The sequence below is a fragment of the Coenobita brevimanus genome, chromosome 6 (assembly GCF_032717465.1).
Source record: "Coenobita brevimanus isolate Jiangsu-jjx chromosome 6, ASM3271746v2, whole genome shotgun sequence".
In the NCBI taxonomy this organism is placed as follows: domain Eukaryota; kingdom Metazoa; phylum Arthropoda; class Malacostraca; order Decapoda; family Coenobitidae; genus Coenobita; species Coenobita brevimanus.
The window spans coordinates 60,564,039-60,589,485 of NC_136959.1; the positions used below are offsets into that span (position 1 = coordinate 60,564,039).

The 25,447-nt window shown below is 39.6% G+C and overlaps 2 protein-coding genes and 1 non-coding gene across 9 annotated transcripts in view; 1 reads left to right on the top strand and 2 right to left on the bottom strand.

Moving 5' to 3' along the window:
• The first annotated feature begins 289 nt into the window (after positions 1-289).
• Positions 290-408, top strand: LOC145403313 (5S ribosomal RNA). The gene has a single exon (XR_013897974.1). It is a non-coding gene; the product is annotated as a 5S ribosomal RNA (ribosomal RNA).
• Positions 409-3,626: 3,218 nt separating this feature from the next.
• On the bottom strand, positions 3,627-4,091 carry LOC145401389 (uncharacterized). Its single transcript, XM_080273726.1, has one exon. It carries the CDS (start codon positions 4,089-4,091, stop codon positions 3,627-3,629), a length of 465 nt encoding a protein of 154 aa, XP_080129852.1.
• Positions 4,092-7,076: 2,985 nt separating this feature from the next.
• Rbfox1 (RNA-binding Fox protein 1) overlaps positions 7,077-25,447 on the bottom strand; it is a 377,774-nt gene continuing 359,403 nt past the window's right edge. For 4 of the 7 annotated variants that reach the window (XM_080272614.1, XM_080272606.1, XM_080272582.1 and 1 more), the window contains 5 exons: positions 21,062-21,182; positions 18,246-18,312; positions 15,785-16,035; positions 12,655-12,736; positions 7,077-9,883 (listed from right to left, as the gene is read on the bottom strand). In XM_080272614.1, coding sequence (XP_080128740.1) covers positions 9,842-9,883; positions 12,655-12,736; positions 15,785-16,035; positions 18,246-18,312; positions 21,062-21,182 — 563 coding nt within the window. In that variant the 3' untranslated portion in view covers positions 7,077-9,841. The remainder of the gene's footprint in view (positions 9,884-12,654; positions 12,737-15,784; positions 16,036-18,245; positions 18,313-21,061; positions 21,183-25,447) is intronic. The other 3 variants (XM_080272628.1, XM_080272621.1, XM_080272598.1) reach the window with 2 other exon arrangements.

Here is a 25,447-nt window from a genome sequence, read left to right on the forward strand (position 1 = left end):
AATTCACTCAGTTCACCATCTACATGCATTGCAGCTTTAGCACCATCATACATCTCTTCACAGCATTCAACAACTTCCCATCTACTCCATATATTCTTAATACTTTCCACAATCCTTGTCTATCCACTCTGTCATATGCTTTCTCCAAATCCAAGAAGGCCGCATAGAACTTCTTTCCCTTCTCTAGAAAATTTTCCACTAAAGATCTAAGAATGAATATCTGATCTACACAACCTCTTCCCTTCCTAAAGCCTCCCTTTTCTTCTCCAACTAATTCCTCTTTAATTTCCCTAACGGCCATACCACGTTGAGTACACCGCTTCCCGTCCGATCAGCGACGTTAAGCAACGTTGGGTCTGGTTAGTACTTGGATGGGTTACCGCCTGGGAACACCAGATGCTGTTGGCATCACTACGTGTCAAGTGGGGTTGGTGGAGGATTAGTGCCCCTCCCTGTAAAACAATTAACTCTAAGCCCTTGGCTACCCCGTGTGGGATACATGGCGTCTGGCAATTAATGGAAAAATTTCCCTAACTCTGTCAATAAGCATCCTACCATACACTTTTCCTATTAGACTAAATAGACAAATGCCACTATGATTACCACACACTTCTTTCCCCTCTTCCTCTGTACAAGGGAATTATACCTGACTTCCAATCCTCCGGGACTCTACCTTCCTCCCAGGCCAATCTGTTCATCTTCCACATCCATTCTACTCCTATCTCTTCCCCATGCTTCAGCATTTCACCACACACTCCATCAATTCCTGGAGCTTTCCCCAATTTGACTTTCTTCATTGCTTCCACAACTTATATCCTACTGATTTCTTCCTGTCTTCTGACCTTCCTCCTTCTCCCAGCCATTCCCCAGCCACTTACACTCGCATTACTTCAATTCTCTATGTTCAACAATTCCTTAAACTGTGCTCTCCATCTGCTCTCTTTTTCTCCCTTCTCCACTAGTAATCTACCATTTTTATCTTTCACTCCCCTATTAACTTCACTGCCACCCTGTTTTATTCTCTCCACCTCTTACCAGAACATTTTCTTACAGTCCCTCCACTTCACACTCAAATTCCTTCCAAATTCCTCTTCCACTCTCTTCGTACTCTCTATTAATCTTTTCACCTCTCTCTTCCTTTCTACATATAACTCTCTCTTCCGCCTCTCAACTTCTTCCACGCCCATTCCTCATCCATTCATTGTATGCTTTCTTCTTTTGTACCACAGCCTGTCTCACCTCTTCATTCCACCATGCTGTTCCTTGTACCCCCTTCCATCTTCTCTTCACCCCACACACCACATCACATGCTGCACATATTTCTTCTGTGAATATCTTGCACACTCTCTCCACATCCCCCATCTGCTCCAATTCATATTTACCCAATCGTTCCTCCACTTCTCTCTTATATTCTGCCTTTTTCTCATCCTCTTGTAACCTTTCCACTCTCCTTGCAACTACTCCTTCCTCCCGTCCTTCCTTTCTTCTATTTCTCCATCTTACTTGGATCTTGATTCTGGCCACCACCATGTGGTCAGAAAGTCCACTCCCCCAACCTCTATAAGCTCTTGCATCCATTACACATCTTCGCATCCTTTCATCCACACACACATAATCAATTATTGCCTTCCTTTCATTCAGTTCACCACCCACCCTTCTCATCACTCGCCATGTATACCTGTGGATCATTTTGTGCCTGAAGAGGGTATTAGCTATCACCAACCCCCTTCCGGAACAAATGTCCACTAAGGCACTGCTATTTTCATCTATCTCAGCAAGCACACCCCACTCACCAACTATTCCATCCACCTTCACATTCCCTACTTTACCATTCATATCACCGATCAAAAACACTGTCTCATTCCTTCCAAACTTTTCCATGCACACTTCCACATTTGCCCAGAACTCTTCTCTCACTCTGCTTGCACGATCTTGCATTGGTGCATACATGCACACAATCACCCACATTTGTATTCCAACTATCAATCCTACCCACACAATCCTTGAGCCAACTGATCCATACTTTCTTATATTCTTCTTTCATCTTTTACTCACAACAAAACACACTCCTTCTTTTGCCTTCTCATTCTCACCTACTCCTGCACATATACCCCATCCATACTCCCATTCTCTCTCTCTCTCTCCTCACCATTTAGTTTCAGTTACTCCACATACATCCACTTTCGCACCCTCAAGAACCAGGACAATCTCTCTTTCACCTCATCGTTCGCACCCCTTACATTCCACGTCGTGATCCATACCATGTCCTTTGCCCGGTCCCTGGTCGTCATCTTTTGGTTAGTCCTTGTCCGAGGCTTCTTGTTCATCTTTTTAGTTAGCTGTTTTCCGGGGAGGGGCACTAACCCTCCGCCACACCCACACACACCCAAAATCCTTGGTGTAATATACATCAATGTTACATAAACAACACATCACAAACATTAGAAATAAATTAACACCAAGACTCAATGCCTTGAGGTCACTTGCCCATACATTTGGACACAACAAAGAAACCACCACCACAGTATACAAACAATATACGGTATATGTTCAGTGATGAATTATGCAAGCCCTGCTTGGGCTCCTAGCCTCAATGAAACACACTACAACACCCTACAGACCATATAGAACAAGGGCCTAAAAATAATCACAGGCTGCACAGCTACTACATCCACAGACCACCTACATCAAGAAACCAAAGTCCTCAAGGTCAAGGATCGTCTTGACATGAGAGGCACTCAAATTCTCGTTGCAGCCTCCACAAACCCACAACATTCACTACACTACATGGCAGCACATCCACACACACACACCAAGGAACATCAAATCAACACCAAGCACACGATATCATACAAAAATACTGTCATCTCTCCACCTTCGCCTGCCTCAGACCAGCTTGCAGAAGCATATCCATACTCAAATCACTCGCCACTCCATTCAGTCACTGAAAACAACACAGCTGCATGCACGACCTCCTGATATCCACCCTTCTGAATCCAATCGCCCTCGTGAGGACAGGGTCCACCTGACCAGGCTGAGATGTGGACATCATCTAGCCCTCTTATCAGAAACTGCTGGATGACCCCGTCGCTGATGCCTGTCCAGGTTGTAACACAGCACCCAATACTATTAAGCACATTATGGAAGGCTGCATGGCACACAATCAGTTACACCAACACCACAACACACTCCTTGAGAGCTCTGTGGGAAAGTCTGGTCCTGGCCGTGGCCTTCCTTAGGGCCTCGAGGCTGTTCGACCAGACTGTCTAGGGAACTACTACTACTACTACCTTGAAATTGCCAAATGATACCCCACAGTGGCTTCAACTCACAGTCCGGTCCAGTACCCAAGCCATACATGTGTTGAAAAGTGTGAGGGCTAGGACACATCCCTGTCTTACACCAGAACTTACTGGGAAGAAGTCAGATGTCACCACCGCACACTCGACAGCACTCTCAGTGTTTGAGTACAAGCCAACAATCAGTCAGATTATCCCTGCAGGGATTCCACAGTATCACAGGAGTTCCCACAGTACCTCCCATTTTACAGGGTCAAACACCTTCTTGAGATCCTCATAGGCTGCTAGCAGACCTTGTCGAAACTCAAGACAGTGTTCCATAAGAACTCAAAGAGCTAGGATACGGTCAACAGTAGACTTCTTGGGGATGAATCTGGATTGCTCAGCCCTCTGAAACTTTAGCAAATGGTCCTGGATATACATCAGAGGAATGTGAGCAAGAGCTTTGCCTGGCACACTGAGCACTGTAATACCATGAGAGTTATGACAGTCACACTGGTCACCTTTTCCTTTCCATATAGGGGTAACCAAACCCTTCGTCCAATCAGGAGGAATGATACCAGTCTGGCAAATGGCTTCTATAACTGCATGTAACCCCCTGATCATGGTTCTGTCCCCAGTTTTGATCAGTTCTGCTGGAATGTCACAAACACCAGCTGCTTTACCACTTTTCAACCTAGCCACTGCCTTCATTATTTCATCTAGAGAAGGCACGGCTTTATCAACTGGTGAGACAGCAGTCAGTGGTCGTACACCAGTTGACAGAAGCTCTCCACTGGAAGGTTCATCCATGTACAGCTGTTCAAAGTCTCAGCCCAACGAGCTCTATACTCACTTGCCCCCAACAAGAGCCATTCATCTGCTGCCTGAACACAGTTAACCTGAGAGGTGGGTCTGGAGTGGTGCTGCTTCTGGGCTCAGTAGGCAGGTTGAAGGTCATTTGCATGAAAACAGTCTTCCACCTCCTCAGTGATTTCCCTGACATACCTCTTCTTAACCCTTCTCGATAAAACCCATGCCTGTCTAGAAAGAAGTCTGCACTGTTCCCGATCCCCACTCAGTCTGACAGCATGACTCTCCTCAATTGTGGTCAGTGTCCCTCAAAAGATGAATCCCCTCCTTTACCTCGGGCGGTCTCCAATACACTCATCAGGTGCTGCCAGGGTAGCATGCTTAAAGGTATCCCATCATTCAACAGGATCCTCAACGGTGTTGAGCACTTCAAACCAATTTCAGACTGCCACTGCATACTCATATGCACCCTCCTCATCCCTGAGTTTCTCAAGATGGAACTTTTTTTTGGTGGCATCTGCAAACTCCATTTCAATATTTCCCCATTTAGGACACTGAAGCCTGTGGCTAGGCTTCTCAGTCTAGACATTTAAGGTAAGTTAGTTCTTCACACCACAACAACATTATGTGAGCAAGAAACCTTATCACCCCTTGGAATTTGACCCTCATGGATCAAATCCAGTTGGAGCACCTTAACTCACTAGCCCACTAAGCATCTAAAAAACTGTAAGAGGGCAATGGGATCAGTGAACTACATCAGTACACACCATGAACATCCACCCGTGACCTTCCTGCATGCACCAGAGAAGTCCCATAAAGGGGAATATACTTGAGTGCAACAGGAGGCAAGTATTAAGGAAACAAAATATATGCATATACAGTAGTTAGGACAGAGGTGCAACCAGGATAACAACAGGTGCAATTATGTTTGAATGACATTGTGGCTTATTTCAATAAAGTACTGCTGATAGTTCTCCCACAATTACTACAATATTTCTTTCCTCTATGGATCCTAACTAACTCCATCTTTAGGGAGGGAAAACAGGTCAGGATGATCAAGAATGATGATGATGATTATCATCACTGACAAATGGAAGATTTAATGCTAGTGCTCTCTTAAAAATTTAAGTACAATCCTAAGTATCAGGCATGGTTTCATATTACTATGTCCATTCACTTCTGAGCTACTTTTGTTAATTTGGATTTGAAAGGCACCTGGTGGTTCAGTGAGTAATTACAGTGCTCCAATTGGATTAAGCTGGTGCAGGTTTATATCCAAGGGATGGTTGGGGTTTATTGCTCATGTAATGCCATTCAGGGATGAGTGATGCTGGTCACTCCCATCTTAAATGTCAGGACCAACTTGCCTAGCCTCAGGCTCTTACACTCCTCATCAGGCAACATAAGATTGGATGATGCATGGATGAAAGTCTTAGGACTGGTGCCAAGCCCACTGGCTTTTGTCCTTAAAATATGAAATGGTAAGTGAAAGATAGTATGAGAAAAATATAATGCAACAGCCAACACTAAATCAAAAAGTCACTGATATTTTCAGAGAATATAAGCATAACTGTACTGTACCATACATTATGTTACCAAAAATTTACACAAAAACCTTGTAATAATGATATACTGTATATCTACCTAGCTATCATCCAATGCTTTATTGCCCTAGCAGAAACATAAGGATCCAGGGCAAGGATCGTCCAGACATGTACAGCAACAGTGACCCATTACTCGCACCAGGTGGCATTATATGAGCATTAACCCCCAATCACCCTTTGGATTTAAATCATTATGAGCACAAATCCAGTTCTAATGCCTTAATCCAAAAGACCGCCACTCATCCACTTATCGGTTACGTAGTTACCTGCCACCATAGCAAATGGTACCAAGGTTACAGAATACTATTTGGCTTGTCCTCTGTGTAGTCACCCAAGGGTAGCATTGCATCATGTAAGTGGATGGTGGGTACCTCCATCTATCACAAAGTGAATGCTGACTGGCAGCTACATCTGCACCTGTGTGAATGATGGTACAATACATTTTAAATACAAATCAAAACCAGTGAAGAGGTAACTAAGAGAGATTACAAACAGAGATTATGAGTTTTATGAACAACTGACAGAACAACCTTAATGACTCTCCATTCAGAAGTGTTGTGGCAAGACTGGTATACAAGCATGGTTCTGGGCTCTTTCTCCTGCTTCATATATTATGACAATTATAGCAATGGTCTAATGGAGATACATCATCAAGGGTTTAGTAGATATACTGTACATTATTGATGTGAAAGTCTACCTGAGGAATAATTTTTTCCTTCTCCACTAATCAAAATTATACTCAAATGAAGATCACCACCATTATTATGCAACACTTTTCTAGTTTTTAACTCCAGGATGGATAAATTACTATTGTAGCAGTCAAAAATTCCTCTGGACAGCAATATCACCATTGTGTAAAAAAACACACACACACACACACACACACACACACACACACACACACACACACACACACACACACACACACACACACACACACACACACACACACACACACACACACACACACACACACACACACACACACACACACACACACACACACACACACACACACACACACACACACACACACACACACACACACACACACACACACACACACAAAGAGAGAGACAGTGGTATGACATTTACCTGAAAGCATCCTGAAACAACTGTCACTCCTAAACTGAATACCAACTTTTAAAGCAAGACCAAAGGCAAATATGGTATGACCATTACTCTCAATAGCAATGAACTGAATACTGGGGGCTGCCTAATATAAACATAACTGCACAAACTTATCTATTTAGCAATGAAAACTGTGATGCATTTACTTGTATTTTGTTTATTATACAGAGTAAACACAGGGCAGATTTGTACAATACCACAATCAGGTTTAAAAGGAGCAAAAAGTGTCTAAAACTAGTATTTTCTTGTCATTACTAAATGTCATTACACAATAATACATCATACAAAAAAGGTGAAGTTTCTTACAATGATTAAGAATGATGAACACAAGTAAAATATAATCTTACTGGACGTTACAATACACATTTATTCACCATTGTGCTTGAATGAATCAATTAATAATTTAATCTCTTGTGCTATGATTCACAACACAACATAAATTATCCATTGTGCTAAAAGGAAGACTTCACATCTCTATTGTCTGGTTTCTTTCCTGCTTTGTGAATCGTAATAAACTATGAAGCATTTCTTGAGTGGGTTATACATCTAAATAACTGTACTTCAAATACTCTTTTATTCTGAGAGGGTTTGTAGCTGCTTCAGTTCCAAACTTGCTGCCATAATTCAAGCTCCAGGAGCAAAGGACAATAGCTGGGGGGAAAAAAAAAAAAAAGTGTACTTGCTTCTCTAACCTGTCTAGAGGAGAAAGGTATGCTAATATTTTGTGCCTTTTTCATGTGCAAGCCATCACCCATGGATGTGCTGAGGCAACTGGTACACACCCATGTCTTGAATACTGGACATACTCCAAACGCAGCACTTACAAATCGGCATAAATGGCACAAAAGACAACAGACATCTTTGGTTCAGTTCAGTTTTCCTTGCTGCCACTTTGCCTCTCAGTTCAACAGAAAACAATACATGAAACATTATGCGTGTATAAAACTAAGAAAGTGATATAAAAGCATAGCACAGAGTGGAGACTTGCAGATTTGACAAATACTGATATCTTTGGTTCTGACAATCCCAAGTAGTCAGCTTCTATGTGGACAAGTCACAATCTATGATGTATGACCTGCTATACTTCATATGCCTAAATAAACAAATAATAATAATAATAATAATAAAAGGAGCTGAAGATCATGAAAAAGATATAGTCAAGTCCCTTATTGCACCTGATGACTATCTGATATTGTGCCAATCTGGGAAATGCACCAACTGCAACTTCCTTTGTGGTCCTGAAGTGTCAAGTTGACCTGGCAAAGCAACACAATGAGTTCACAGCAGAAAGAAACCAAGACACACTGCAACACAAAAGGGATGACTGACAAACTGCACGATAAAGGGAGAGGGGGAGGAGTGTGTGTGTGCGAGGGCAAGGTGAGTGCAGGGTAGGGGCAGGTCGGTTGGTCAAGGGTGGGGGTGTGGGACAGCTGGCATGTACCTGAGGGTTTGTGCAGACTCCACCCTACTCTTCACTCATAATGCCACAATGCATTACACATAAGCCATCAGTTACAAAACATGAGAAAAAATACAATCGTCACTGATACTTCGGACATTGATGACACAATAATATCATAATGAATACACTTGTCATTAAGATGAGCATTAATAAAAACAGCTCACAAATTACAAGACTGATCACATTGCTACTGGAAAATGCACAGAGCAAACATCCACAAAGACATATCACTTTGGGCATATGGAGGAGATGATTGTGCTGTCCATCACTAAAAACACTTTGATTTTCAACAGTTTGGTGCAAACTTACAATTATTGTACAGGGAAAAAGTTACTAATTATCATAATAATGACAGAAAAAGTTACTGACCAGAAAAAATAAAAAAAAAATAAAAAAAAATAAAAGCAAGAGGTATATTCGAGAACCCCCACACAGTTTTCTGTTAAATCTTCAGGAAAGTATGACGCAGTTTATGCTATGTAGTGTGAAAATGAAATGTGATTGTCTTGGCTACAACTGATATTTTCTACAAAAATTACAAAACACAAAAAAAAATATTTGTGACTTAGTATCTATCTGTGACCTTAAAAGTGGGGTTCTTAGTCATACAAAAACCTATAACACCAACAACAGTATTAATACAATGCCTTTGGGATTTATGATGTTATGACATTGCACCAGGTATAAAATAACATTTTGTTCAGGTGTCAGTGCACAAAGCGCACTTAAGTTTTGAAAAATAAAACTTGAAATGGAAGTAATTAAAGGATGAGATTCTACAGCTAATATCAATAGGGCTATCAGAGGATGAGATTCATAACTGGTTATGAAGTTTACCTTAAGAGTGTAAACATACACTGTACAAGTATAGGTTATATGAGTCACACTTGTCAAATGTTCGTTGAATACATTAAAAATGCACTACATAATTTCATAAATTTTTCTATGAAATGAATCATGCCTACTTTCAACATAACAAATACTCCACTGACTCAGAACTGGCTACACAAGACTGAAAATGAGGTGTCCAAATTATCCTGAAATTCACTACAAGACTCTTCATACAAAACGGCAGAGGGAAAGTGGTAACAACAATGCAGTCCACAAATTGGTCAGGTGTGAGTGGTGACACTGACCAGCCTCAATCATCTGCAATGCTCGACCACACCTCACCACTCTCACACCTGCCGCACCACACACCTGCACGCCCACCATTGCCAGCCACCATCATCAAGTCAAAATGGAGGTTGTTTACTATAATACAGCAGTGGCAACACTGGGCTGCTGGTGTTTCTTCAGTTGTTGTTCCAGCGAGCAAACATAAAGCAAGCTGTTGTGTCGAAAACTCAATCCTCCACAGTTAGCGTAATGAGACTGTAGCCAAGTTGTTCTGTGACGATCCAAAAGACTTATACTACAAGAGATGGTCAAGGGCTGGGGGTTTTTCTTTTTTGTTTTTGTAGTTAGACAGTCACACAGACCAACATAGTCTTTAATGAGCAATTGATAACAGCATTGTCATGTTATTAGTGAATGCACACTCGAGGTCCTCAGTAGGGTGCAAATCGATTGTAGCTGCCTCTGTAGACCGCCTGGAAGGTAAAGAAAAAATTAGGACATGTATCTCATAGCCAATGATATGAAACAGTACAGTCTAGTTATCCAGTTCACTATGATTGACACAAAGTTTGTGTAGTTACAGTAGTCCCTCCATATTCATAACTCAGCTATTTGAGACTTTAGGTATTCTGTGATTGTAATAAACCACCGCAAAATGCACTTTAAACAAGTAAATTCTACAGACTGATGATCTGTGTGTACTGCAAATGATTCTTAGAAAATCACATACAGTGTTGTTAAAATATAACTGCAGGAGCTGTTTTTTGGAGGTGCCAATTACAGTATCTGGTAAATTCGCCATTTTGATGGATGTCTGCTATGCATTCCCCATGAATATGGAGCACCAACTGTACAGTGAATAACAACTGATACAAAATAAGAACATCTTCCATTAATTATAAAAGAATTATGGAAAAATAAGAGAACTCTACTAACAATGTAAAGCATAAACATTTAATTACTGTACCATGACTTTTACTTTATTAATGCAGTTTTTTCAAATTACATTTTCCAGCTTGTGACACTTTCTGAACTGGAGAGATATGAGGATGCCTTGATTAATCCCTCTGCTGCAAGAGATATCTCATAACCTAGACAAAAATATCTAGTCATCAAAGGATTAAGATATAGATGTCCTCAAGCTGTAGATGTTAATATGACCATATATGTAATTGCATAGCAGAAACTGCTCTAAAATATTTATCCTATATATCATAATGATCAAAAAGGTATTTTTTATGGATTCTAATATGGAATATTTCCCGTCATGGGCTATAATATTTAATGCTGGAAAGTTTTCAAAGTAATAACAGTATGAGAAAACACACATTCAATGAACATTCATCTACTGTACTGCCATTACAATGCATATGACACATGATTAATAATCCCATATAGCCTGCACTGTATTTTAAAAATAAAAGTATGATTAAACAACATTAATAATATTGTGGCTCATTCATTTGGGCAAACTTTGGTTAGTGTCTCATTCTATCAGTTTTTTTCTTGTTCCTACTTTACCCCACCATGGAGTTGGAAAGGAGGTCTGGATGACAATGATGAATACAGTATATAATTTCATGGTTAACAAAATACATAAATATACAGTACAGGTATACCCCAGTTTAAAAATGCAATTGTTTAAGTCAAACCCATCGCTAAGAGGGGTATCATATATCGGGGTAGATTTAACATGTAAAGCACAGGGATAAGTTTTTGAGCCTTGGGTTTCCCCCTAACCAAGTCCTAAACCCGCCCAAATGAGTCCAAAAACAAGTTTCTAGCTCACCTAAACCCCCAAATAGTTTTAAAACATGCTAAATTAAGCCTACAGCAGTTTATAATTCACCTAAACCCAAATATAAAATCTGAAAATCGTTGAATATGTCTGGAATAAATCAAACAGTAAACTGTACCCACAAATGACAATGTTCACCCCACCTATGACTAAAACACATTAATATAAGTCAACCTAAACACAAAATTTAAGTCTAAAATATCATCAAAAACAGTTTTAAAAAATCTAAACCCATCATTAAACCGGGGTTTGGCCATCGTTAGGCGGGGTATGGTGGTATTTCTACCCCCATCGCTAAGCCGCAGTATCGCATCTAGGGGTATCATATATCAGGGTATACCTTATAACAGCTCAAGAGTTTAGTGTAAAGGTGATATTAAACTTAATAAAAATACATTTACTTTTTTTGCACTAAACTCATTATGCCCTAGGACATCTTTCTCAAAATGCATTAACTCTGATGTTAGGAAAAATAAATGTTAAAGACCATTCAAGGGTCAACTGATTTACCCTTCATGAGGGCAATGCTTTCACCTGTATATCATCCAGCAACAGCCAGAATAAAATCCTGATGTGTCCCAGCCATAAATTAGGGTTACTCAGAGGCAGGTTCTAACCCTACAATGGTAGGTTGATTCTAACAGCAGAAAAAATTGTTTTACAGCCATCACCTTCGTCAGTCCGAGCTTTCTTCTCTCTGACCTCTTAATTTTTTCTTTTTTTTTTATGTGTCCAACTCTGGGCATAGGCTTCAAAGCCTGCTCCCAAGGTCCAGTAGTCCTCCCACATACCATACACCTTCACATGTCACCACTTCAGCGCTAACACCTACTGTCCATACTGAATACATGCTAGGGCTGACTCATGCAGGACTGGTGTATTGGTACTGGCGAGGGTATTTTTATGACATGTCAGCGGGTCTTCTGGTAGATCAGTAAAGTCTGATTTTATTAATTTCAAATCCTTAAACTGCTCCCTGCCCCATCAGGGATTTGAACTTGGGTCCATTAGGACTGCAGGCCACCTCTCTACCGACTGAGCCAATGCCTCCCCCAAATTATGATAACATGTTACTATGTTGCTACTAAATCCAGTAAATATGCAAATTTAATTTTTCCATCTTGTTTCTACCGATCTCTACAGATCATTCTATATCGATTTGTATATCTCATCTAAAAACAATGTCACTCGTCAATATCCAATTGTTTTATAATTTCTGAAATGATTATCTATTTCACTCTGATCCACTACAATATGAGAAGTCTTTTTCATTTTTCTGGTGCTACTAAACATAAAGTATCTAAATTGTGCAAGTTAAAAGGCAAAGCAATGCAAGTACTGCACTAAAAGAAAAACAAACATACCCACTGTTTACCCTTCCCATTCTAGTACTTACTGTCAGCTCATCCTACTATAAGATGGTGAAAAAAGACAAATCAAACTTACCCCGTAGCCAGCCACTGGTCCAATACCCGATGCAGCAGCAATGTAGGGGTCAGGATAGGGCCTGTCACTGTAATAGATCGATCTATGAACGGGAAAAAAGAAGGAAAAGGTTTCATTAGTAAGCGGGTCCTGGAGTACATACTAGAACTAGCTACCCGACTAGAGAAATGCAGGCACAGCACAAAAACTCAGGCAATTAGCTTTTTACTGGGATACCATGCATCCACGAGATATTAGGCGAATAATAGTGCATCTAAAACTTCCATCACCCAGCAATAAATTTTCAAATCTGTCAACAAAAATGTTATTGCTTGCTTGTGAAGATGTAACAGCAACCTTTAAAGTCACACCCAGCGTACACACACTGCTTCTCTGGTTATACTGTATAAACAGGGAAAAAGGACAATGGGCAGGTTAACGACCATACTGTAGTTGGTCAGTAGGTTAAAAATATGGCATGAAGACTATAGGAAGTAAATAAACTAAACGAGCTGAAATTAGCTTAAAATTAACCAATCAAATATGAATGAAACAGGTTCTGAAATTATTTCTAAAGATTATGCTTACACTGAGAAAACTGAATCAAAGTTTTACACTTTACCACTATTTTACAATAAAAAACAAAGTAAAGTACACTGTATTATGACACTAACTAATATCATATATACAGTACTGCAGGATTTAATAAAACATAACTAAAATTGGGCAGTCAAACTCTACAAAAATCATTCGATATAACACTACAGCATTATCTTCAAGTTCCTGCCTTGACTGGTATACTAAAGGTCTTCTTCATTTCCTAATTGCCCTGAGTTTTTGGTATGACTGTTTTATGGTGCTATGGTCATGCAGCATGCAATATCAAAAGCTACTAAAACAAAAAGGAAACTAGATAAAAGTTTAAAATTATTATATCAAGGAATTATGCACAAAAACTTTAAATCCTACATTATGTATGAAAGTTATGCAGAAAAGGTGGTGAACACAAACTGTAGTTAAATTAGCTATCTATAAAATACAGATCCATTCCACAGGGGCTAAAGAGATGGCACATATGCAACAATCCACTGATATTCATCTTAGTGAAGTAAAGTCTGACACAAATGGTAAAATCTCCATCTTCCATGCCCCCGCGACCAATCCAGCCCACACTCCCATGCACACACAGTCAGTTAAGAAGGCATCATCCCCCTACAGATTAAAAAGTGCTGAGTATGGTTCCGTAAGTTCTTTTTTTTTTTAAGCTAGCCGACAAGCACATCAAGTGACATTATGCTTTGTGTAGGTGATTATAGGGTGAGCAACTTCCCTTGGACAAACCCTTAGCATTTTATTGTCCCAAAACAGCTACCTACTGATTTAGGCCACTCCAACAAATATCAAACATTAAACCTCTATAAAAACTTCAAGAGGCAAATAAGTGAGGAAAAATACAATAAAAGAAGACAAAAGTGCAGTCATTACAGGATAATATAGGCCGGTTACAAGTGGCGCTGGTAAACCACACTCGAAACGGCCACAAACCACTCTCAAACTATGTACACTGCCCAGGGACACCGCTTACTTCAAAAATATGTCAAATAAGCATGCATTCAACAAGTATCTGTCTTACCAAAATTTTTGTCATCTATCATATTTGAAACAACCGTAGGCTCCAATTTTTACCTGAAGAAAACTTTTTTTTGTATTTCATATACGAAAAATGGTCAAGGATTATGATAAAATGGTCCAAAGAAGCATATATTTCAGTATACAAATTAATGATAATCTTATTGACCTTGCTTATTATGATAGGTTTTGCCTATGTTGTTCGATTCTTTAAAGCTCTCCAATGGATAAACCTGAAGGAAAATAGCAGCACAACAGTACAACTAACCAAAAGAACAATGCATACAGTGTACAGGAATAAAATTAATCTGCACTCTATTTTATATATATATATAATTTCTAACAATCATAAAATTTTAATGATCTACATAATTTTTTAAACAACAAGGTTTAAATGATTTAAGTATTCAGGACATCCTAATGGTTGAAATAATCTCTGAGATGCCTTGGTCTTTTGGTTAATCTATATAACATTAAACTTAAATGCCAATCAAGCATATGCCATATATACCTGTCTAAAAACATACTACCTTAAATATGGTTCCCTCACTTAAAGCTCTATAAAATGGTGTGAACAGTGTTTAAACTGCTATAGTACAATGTACTGTAGTACACATCATGGGAATCTGACTGCAAACTTTATAATCAAAGATGATGAATATCCACATGCTATGTATAAAATATACACATAAGGAGAACTGCAATATACTATCAATGAAGGCCTAAAACCTAAGAAACCTTGAATTCATTATTTCATTTTTATGGTTACTCTTCTAAATTTTCCCCAAATATATAAAACATAAACTGTATTGATCCATGCTCAAAAGCAAGCATTATAAAATATGAGTGGAGAATATATGAAAGGGTACGAGAACCAGAATCATTACCAAAGCTACTGTTAATTACACTAGAGATTATTATTAAATCAACATTTTCCTACTGTACATGAATTAAAGAAGTTTCTTGAAGTTCAACTTTGAGAAAAGCAAGTTTTTAAAATTCTAAGAAAATGTCCTGTACATAAAATCCATTTTTGGTATTTAAACCTTTCAGTGCAGTTTTTGTTTTGTTAAAACATGAATTAGTGTGTACTGTATTTGTGTGAATGATTTAACTTGTCATTTTTTGCAATATCTATACTACACACTTATGTATTTGCATATAAATATTATGTAAATGTTCATGTTCTACATATGCCCATTATTATACTATGTCTTGGCTATAGTATAAAAAAAGTTCACATTTTCACTCACCAATCACTTCCAAGCCAAATAGAACTTAACTATGTAAATGACTATAAAATCTCATACATATCCAGCTTAATTAGAATGTGATGTTTGGATACTCGTGAGGCTTTATGAAGTCAGAAGCAAAAATTACCTATTATGACAATATGAGCAAGACAGCAGGAATGCCAAAATTTTAATGAAAAAGTGGATTGCCTGTGAGCATCTCAAACTGTAAGGCTGCAGCAGCTGGTTAAGGCAGCTGAGGCAGCCTAAGTAAGGGTACACACACTCACCCAGCTGCGATGGTGGGGTAGGCGGCCACGGCAGCAGCTGGCTGGGCGGCGGCTGCAGCCACTCCGTAGGCCCGGGCAGCGGCTGCAGTGTAGGCATTTGCTGCTGCTGCATATCCTGCCTGTTGGGCCGTTGAGACAGAAAGTGTTGGTGTTTTAAGGAGCTGGGCGGAGGCCCCCACGGCGGCGGGGTTGACCGCACCCACGGCAGCAGCAGGCTGGCCCACCGCTGCTGCTGCAGCCGCAGCTGCTTGCTGTAATGAAAGGGGGTGGCTCCTTATTCATGCACAACACACAGCCAGCGCAAGCACCATAATGCAATAATACGCACGAGACAGCCCGCACATACAGTCGCAACTTAAACTTCTGAATGATTACCACAGTACAACATGGAACCAACTGCAAACAAACATTAATTTTAATTCCAAGTTTGTACGGAACTGGTTAATAACCGTTTCTATGGGAAGTTATCGAAAATGTTTTTAAATCAGTACTTGTTAATAGTACTAAAGCACTACAAACATTACACTAAATATATTGCATTCAAACAGAGATCATTAATTATATAATATACTGTTTTTCTGTTTTAAAAAATCCTTATCATTCATAAATAACACTGTACTTCAATTCTACACTGTACAGCACTTTCACACTACTATGGGCAAATATTTCATACAAATTTTGGCATACTCACAAAATTATGTTGCACTGTGGCTTGTGTATTAAACAAGACTGAAAGATCTTGCAAACATAAGATAATCAATATAGAGAAAAATAGATATGCGTTATGTGTAAGAAGAGTAAACAAATTGAGGAGTTGCAACAAAACTGTTTTCAAGCTGATGGTATGAAGGCAGAGGAGAGCATGACAATGAAAGAAGAGAGAGATATAAGACAAACAAGCGCAACCACTATTACTACTGTTTAAGAACATCAATTCAGCATTATGATATGAGTTTTATATTGAAAGCAAAATTAAAGAAAGTTGAAAGGTGCTACAGTTCACTACTAGGGCTAAGAAGTTCTGACAGTGCTGTTATCAACAATCTGACTGATGATAATTTATCCTAATAGGTAAAAGGCAGAAAACTAGCACAAACTAAGCAAGTGTAATGCTTTATATACTTCAACTACAAATTTGCCTATATGGCACATGAAAGATGTCACACAATTACAATAATGCAAAACTTAATTCTATAACCTTATTACCTTTGGACTGATGGTCTCTCCGTCTTCTTCCAAGAGCTTCTGATCCAGCATAAAGCCTGTGTCATCCACTTTCATGCATTCAACCTGAGGCAAAGTATATCTATCCGAGATGCAAGTGACACATAAACAAAATATCATGCGGCCCGAGGACTTGAAGCGATTTTACCCTAGCAATGGAACAGGTGAATATGATCGTGCAGTTGCCTACAAGGGTTAACAGGAATTGAGTCCGAAATTATGCTATGGCTTTACAGGACATCAGGAAGGCAGCAAAAAAGAATGCATGGCTCAAAAGTCATTTGGGTAAAAGAGCAAAAATTCTGAGCTAAAGCTTGACTGGTGGTTGGCTTTATGAATATGGCTGTGAGGTAAGCAGGCAGCACATGCATTTGGCCACTCCCTTTCAAAGATCTACCCTAAGATGCTAGTGCAATACAATGGCAGGAAAAGCAGCTGCTTTAGTCATTGCTTCATTAACTTTATTTATCTGTTTCTTTAACCAAGAGGATTAACATACAAATATTATATCATGAACCCAATTTGTGTCTAACTGCTCTTCCATTCTCAAAGTGTATGTAGTTGGAAGAAGGACAGGTTCATCATTCCATAACAATATTACAGTACTCAAGTGTTAAGTACACTGAGAAACTGACAGCTACACTCACCATTTCATTAAACACTTACAAAGCCCTTTAAAGTTTTCAGCACCAGTAATGAAAGGTTAGTGATAACTGCAAAAAGGATAAAAGAACTGCATTCAATAGAGAGTGTAGCCATACAGCATCTTCATGGGAGAGGAATACAGATGGACACTACAGAGATATAACTCACGGGTAAAAGGCCTAAGGATCCTCACAAATAGCACATATGGAAAACTAACCTTGCTAAAAGGAGGAGCCAAGGGACAAAAGAGTATTCAGGTGAGGGACAATGAGTCAAGAACATCTTACTCAGCAAAGCTCATTCAGTGAAGGAAGGGCTGTATAGTGTAAAGGATCCTAGGGAACATTCACTTTACAGCAGTTAGTTTAATGTGTGGAAAAGAACATCTAATACTTCCCTTACTTCCCTTGTCATGTTACGGGGACACCACTTCTCGTCTCTTTGGGGGCGTTAAAAGCATCTACCATCTTGTGCTGGCTTATCAGTACTGACATTCTAAGTTTACAATAGTGGAGGACTAATATCAGTTTTGGTAATACAGTATTTATGACATGAGATTATACAACATTCAAAACTAACTCCATATACTTACTGGATTCACCTGAAGAGGGGTTGCCGTTGCTGCTTGCGCTGCTAAGAAGGGGTCATAATATACACCGCTGGAAAAAAATCAGACATTTGAGCATATCCACATCGTACAGCAGAGTACCAGGCAAAATGCTAAAATCAACAAAATATACGTAATTCATTACTGTATTCCATTTTGCATGACTATTATTTCATCAATTCCCTTAAGATTTAGGATAAAGTACTTTATGTAGTCTATGAATATACTTTGCCTGGTTTTCCTATTAATTCAATTATGTTTAAAGTCAAACAAATTTTCAAACTGCAATAGTACTGTATATAAAATTCTATGATAGCCAAACAAGTGACTATCAATATACTGACCATCTTGTGTCCCTCACATTTGGCAAATCTTCAGGTAATAAACAGCTGTAGGTCCACTCAGGAATCTTCATGGAATATCTAGCTCAAACATTCAATACATCTTGATCGCATGTTATTTGCGTAACTGGACAGTCCCAGTCCGGTTTGACTGGGGCTAAGTATCAGTAATCAAACTTCCTTATCAAATATATACTTACCCGTATCACTGAGATGCAGAATCCCGATAAGTCATGAGCTAGTCAGCAACCCTCTAATCAGATTTAGAAGAATCATTCTTAAGAATCATTCTATTTCTTTTAAATCAAATTGGAGTGTTGAAACTAGATCAATCATTTAAAATCCTTAATCAAGCAACACTGATAACTAACCTGTTATGAAGTTTTGCAAGAATTAAAGATTTAGGAAGATGGAGTCTGATGGCAGAGTGGGGCAGTCAGTGTATGTCTGAGTGTCCAAGTCTCAGTCGTCTGTTTAGTTCACTAGCTACCACCCGGGGTTAATCAAGTGACCGATTAGTTCTCTAAGAAGCTCTTAATCCTCATATCTTGCTTTATATGACAGAATCAAACCCTATTAATCTTAATGCAGAGTACACAAAGAGGGCACAGGAAGTTATAAACAATTAAAACACATTCAAACTTATCTCCAAAATCCCCAAGCATAAACCGTGCTAAATGCGTGTGCAGGATAAATCCAGAGCATAGCACACATTCAAGTCAACAACACAGAAAAAATCATCTACGGCTATAATGGTCTGTACGCAACATACTAATAGTGGCTCTCCGTAGTTAAGGAGTACATTTTGCTAAACCCAAAGAAGTTTTAATTATTTTACGGCAGTCCATCAACTATAATACACAATGGGTTTTTAAGTTAGGTACAGAGGCTCATTCACAGCTCGAGAAATTGGTGTGACAGTTGAGGGACTTTCACTAGCTCTACTTCTTTACAAAAATAGGAGTGGCTCCAGCGCAATGCCCCCTTACTAGAGCCAATGAGTAATAAGTACACAGCATTAGGTCCAAATTAAACCTAGCAGTCAACGTCACTCCCGACAACAGGTGAGAGGTTAAACACATTCCCAAGGTGTCAGCAGCATTATGTAATGATCTAAACAAAGAGTTATGTCCAAAAGTGAGAGGTGCCTCAGAGGATTGGCAAGAGAGGTGTCAGGGGCAAGCTTATATTTACCAATATTTATCTTGTCTGTTCTTTCCCCATTATTAATTATACCAACAGTCATGATAGATTTTTTTTTTTTTTTTTTTTTATCATACTATACAATTTTCAGTGTATAGAATAATGCAACAACTGGATGTTCCTAAAACATAAGTGTTTATGATGGCTAGAAGTTGTGCCTATAATGAGAGCTAAATCAACATGCAATACTATTCAGTTGTTGTATTCTTTATACAAAGGATGGATAATACGACTAGAAGACTGGAACCTTAAATTTTGGAATGTATTGACATGTAACACAGCTGGTAGGTTAACAATAATAATATAAAATCTTGTTACAAATCATTATTACTTTCATGAATTACCGGTAATCATAGCTTGCAAAAACTTAGGAACTAGGTTACAGATAATTAAGTATTACATTGAGTTTGCTCATGGTCCATTAACCATAAAGAATCTTTTATTGGCAGTCAAAGATATATTCAATTCATCCCCTGGCACCCTCTGGCTACAAGAAGGCACACTCTACTCACACCACTACGTTGCTAGTCAGCCTGCTTATGGTCATATCCTTACACTTCACACAATGGTAGTTAATATACATTTTCAGGAATCTGTGAATTAAGGATGTGAGCAGAGCAGATCCAACCAACTATTCACCAGACAGCACCTTGGCATCTCCTCACATGGTCATTCTGTTCTTGACTGTAATTCAGGAAAGAAAGTCTGGCTTTTTGACTGACAACCTACCTGCCCTCATGGGGTCAAGAGGCAGAATGCTGTGAGAAAATGACATATGCTAACTTAGGTGACTTACTGAAGAAGAGGAAAGTATGAGGGACAGAGTCAGGTTGAAGCTACAACACATCCCTTCAGACAACACGCAGTCGCATGCATCTCAGTGCAGTCCCTGGGAGCCAAAATGGAGTTAGGAAAGCAAAATCTTGGGTCACATAATGTATGAAACTCAAAGCTGATAAATAAACATTAAGGATCAATATGAAAGTACTCCATCGACTGTCAAGGCTTTGCAGGGCCACAATTACAATCCTTTGAGTGACTCCAGTACCACCAAGGCCAACATAAGCCATGGGAGGCTGACTGATAATGAGAGATGCTCTACTTGACAAATGACAGGGACTTATGCATCCACAGCAGGCAGGGCCAGTGTCATTGCTACACCATGTGAAGGCCAGTTTGCTGTTGCTGTTGCTTCTGCTGCGTGGTGTCCTCTGGGGAGTGCTGCAGCTGCTGTTCTCGTCTGGTACTGAAACTTACGGTGTGTAGCCATGCAGAGCTGTGGCGGCAGCTGTTAGTGGGGTGGGATGACGTGCAAGGGCAGTGGCCGGATACGTCCGAGCCCTGCCACGCTGGATCGCAACACCTCGGAGGGCCGCCGCTGGAGGCATGCAAAATGATCAACATTCATTACAGGCACAACTCACTTCAGACGGCAGGCACGGGACAAAGGCCTCTCCCGGATCCAGAGGTCTGAGGCTCACCAGGGACACACTAGCAAGGGCGCCCAAGCCACCACACAACACCCCACACCAAAGTTCAGCCAATCAAGAACTTTTAAAAGCCACCCTTCACTGCCCTGGACACTCTCAGATCACAATCACTCCTCTCACTTCCTTGACCTTAAGCACACCCAAGTCAGTGTTATTCTCTCCTGCAAGCGAACCAAACCACCAATCCCCACTAACACAAATGTGCACATGTAAATATATGCACAACACATGCACATGCACAATTATACATTGTCATCTACTCCATCAAGTAACTATATACATAAAAAAATATCAGATGAGTACTGCAACTTCAAATAATTACTTTGTGCTACTTTCAAACTAGGTTCATCCATTTCTCCCATATTTCACTGGTATCATCTAGTCCACCATACTCTTTTAAAGTACAGCTCAAAGCTGACTTGAGTAGTAAACAGTGTGATTGGATACTTTAAACAACATTTCCTCATATACAGACAATTATCATTCATCTATTACCACTCGAGTTTGAAATCAGTCACTCATGAATGAAATGAGGATGATATGACGTTTGTAGTTTAAACAGTGAATCATAATACTTGGCAGTGATTTTATATCAAATTTAATACTGCACCTGGTATTAGTAAAATAAAAACATACTGGAATAAGGCCATATCATTTATGGTAGTATTGATGTACCGTACTTTCTAATGTGATTATGTGGAAAAACGCTGGAATAAAAAGATGCAGTTTAATGCACTAGTGTCTGGACACTATGGCTGGTGAGCTTCTTATATAACAACTGTATGGATGATGGCGTGATTTATATGACTGTTAAAAATAATTAAACAACTTTGTGGACCATCTCTGTCAGATACGTGTATATGAAACTACACAACATGGTGAATGTTTTTGGTGTATCAGATAAAGCCATAATTCCGGGGGCTTGAATGGTCAGTGAATGGAAGCATGGCCCATTGGACTGGGCCAACTTGAGCTGTCTGGACACTGCTAAGCCTCACCCTGCCCTAAGGTGGGAAAGGAAGTCTGGATGATGATGCAGATCACCTCAGTGTACAAAGGGTAGCAAGATAACAGTTCACTTATTATGACACCTTTTACGTGGCATTAAATACAAAGCCCATAGAAGAACGTGTTATTGGTGTGACAACAAACATTCACTTGTAAGTTGAGATGGCGTGATGGTATTACATCACAAGTAGATTCAATGCACATGAGTGGCATTTATGGAGTGGTGTCAGATTTTATCCAATGATGTGATACAAACTGCAGTTTATAAAACTATATTAACAGTACGACCATGAGTGATTTATTAAGAAACGTATTGTGACAGTGGTGATGATGATGATGATGATGATGATGATGATGATGATGATGATGATGATGATGATGATGATGATGATGATGGTTGTGTTGGTGAGGGGTGGCCTGGTGCGGGATCACAGGATCATAGGTGAGCCGGACCTCTGGGACGGGAGAGGCCTGCTGCCGGAGCCCATACTTCCTCCAGGGCCAAACACTAGCCAAGCCTTGATCACAATCCGACATACGGTGCAGGCTGCTACAGGGGTTGAGTGCACTCTTCAATATGTAGTAGCTAAGATCCATGGGGGGTTGCAACACAAAAAACAGTCCATAGAGTGGAGTCAGTAGGGGAGGGGAACACCACGAGAGCAGCGGCCACAGTGAAGGTGGCTGCCCAACCCACGCAGAGGGAAGCAGTCCAACCCAGACAGATGTAAGCGTCATCTTAGTCAAAATCTACCCTAAGCACAGGAGGATAAGTGCTCCATGTGTAAACCACTAGTGTCAGTGGTTACTTCTCACCATAGCACTACAACTAAGCATGCTCCAAGTCCCATAAACACACAATCTTCACGTGAATCTTTAATCAATCAGTCCCGTCTCGTTCATTTAGTTTATTATTGCAGTCTTGTAAAACTTTTCTCGAACTGACTGATCACAATGAGGCAAATATCAAACTTTAAGACACAAAGAGTAAATGAACAGTTCTTTTACTCTGACAGTCCATCCACTGCTGCGTGGTAGGATTACTGAACTGTAGCACGCAAGGCAGCTACACTTGTGGTACATGCTGGTCCAGGCACCACAAGCTTCACTTCTCTACACAGGCACAGTCCACTGCCTCTACCACCACCAGAAGGACACTTGCTAAAGCCCAGGTAAGTTGCCGTGGAAAGAGGGGGAGTTGAAGTTACTGTACTTACTTTTACGATGCAGCTTTTTCATATCCATGATACCTATGCCCTACACATTATAAGCAAGCATTTTTAGATGACAAACCTGCTTTATATTGTACATTAAAAGTGCTGTTAATTATTTTAAAGTTAACCAAAATAACCCATTCAAGCATGAAAATAAAGAGCTGGATAATGACCTAAAGTATAGGTCCTCATTAAAATTTTAGTTTACAAAAGAAGCAAAAAACTGGAAATCCATCCCAGAGTCAGTTGTTAGGACTGTCTAAGAAAACTGCTAATATATATTAAAATTGTCACATGTTCAAACAGTGCAGACCTCGGACTACAAACAAACTAGCGATGTGGATATTACTGCTGGATGAACCACAGTTTAATGGCATTTATCATGTGCTAGGAGAGAGTAGATCAAGTGGAACAGACCATTTCAAGCAAAAGCCAATCTAACAGAAGTAACGAAGTTGGAGCTCAAAACTAAGACTACTGTACATCAAATCGACAAGGTCAATACGAGCTTTAGCAATCTGTCGGCAGGAACAAGAGGGAAAGGGGGGATCCTGGGTCCCTCTCCATGGAGTGTAGTGGGGTAAGAAATGAACAATTAAATGATAAAAAAAAAAAGGATAAAACTTCTCAATCACCGATGCATAGTAATATTATGGCAAGAGAGAATAATGACAATTAATTCAAGTCAAGTGCTAAACCCCATGCAAAGGAAAGTGCATTCAACCACAATAGCCAAGTACCTTCTACCGGTCGCCTTTAACATGGCACCACCAACACCAACTAAAATAAGGAAGAGAGGTAACCAAGAAGCACTTTAATATTCTCTTTATCAATACGGTACCTTAAAACCACCTAAATTTTTCAAAGGCAAAAAATACACATGAAAAAAAAGGGCTATTAGTGGCACAATGTTACCTATATGGAAGTGCAATATTCTTCTTCTCTCATTTTAAAGATTACTGCAGTAATGCTTGTTAAAGGCGATAGAGAGAAGAGATTTTGTTCATTACCATACTCAAGGCTGCTACTGTTAAGCTCTGAAGTGACAAAAAGCAACATCTTTATTGATTATTAAACTGCAATTCAACTGACAGCATAATAAATCAATATCAATTAAAAAGTAATAAAATTCTCCTTATGATATTGACAATCTATGGCTCAAATAACATCAAAAGTACTCATGACAACATCTAAAAACATGGACATTACATTAAATTTTTCCATTAATCAAGATATATCACACTCAACCAAGCCAAAGAGAATGGATCAGTCCAATGCCTTGGTGGGTTTGCTTGTTGTCTTATTGGGTAAAACACTGCAGGCAATCCGAGTCCAGGTGGGATTACTTCTGTCCAACAAGGAGAGTTCAAAACAGTAAACGCGCTCCACTCGAGTCATGCCAGATGCAATTATGAACAAAAAAAAAACTATAGAGCCAGAAAAAACCCGTCCAAAGCCAACCAATTAAAAAAAAAAAAAAATCATTCAACTATCTAAGGTAATTGATATTTACCAGCTTAAGTGGTGGGAGTAACCTTGCTTTGGCTAGGAGGGTGTGACGCCTCAGTTTGTGACGTATCAAACTAACCCGCTGGGGAGAGTGAAGTGAAGTGTCAAAAAGAGTGCAGCAGCAGGCTAGTGACAAATAAAGTCAATCCAATGGCAGAAAACAAATGTCATCACTCGTCTACTAATTATTATTTGCTCGCCAGGTATATTACAATGCAGTGAGTTCCACTAAGACAACAAGCACAAAAACCCACAAGAATAAAAAAAAACCAATGAAAGATACAGGCGCCACTTAGACTAAAAGGGTATCTAAAAAGAGAGGAAGGATACAGGAAGGTGAGGGTGAGGGTGAGAGACACACAGGGAAGCAAAAAGGGATGAAAATGGAAGACTGGTGGACAAGTAAAGCATTCTTCAGCACA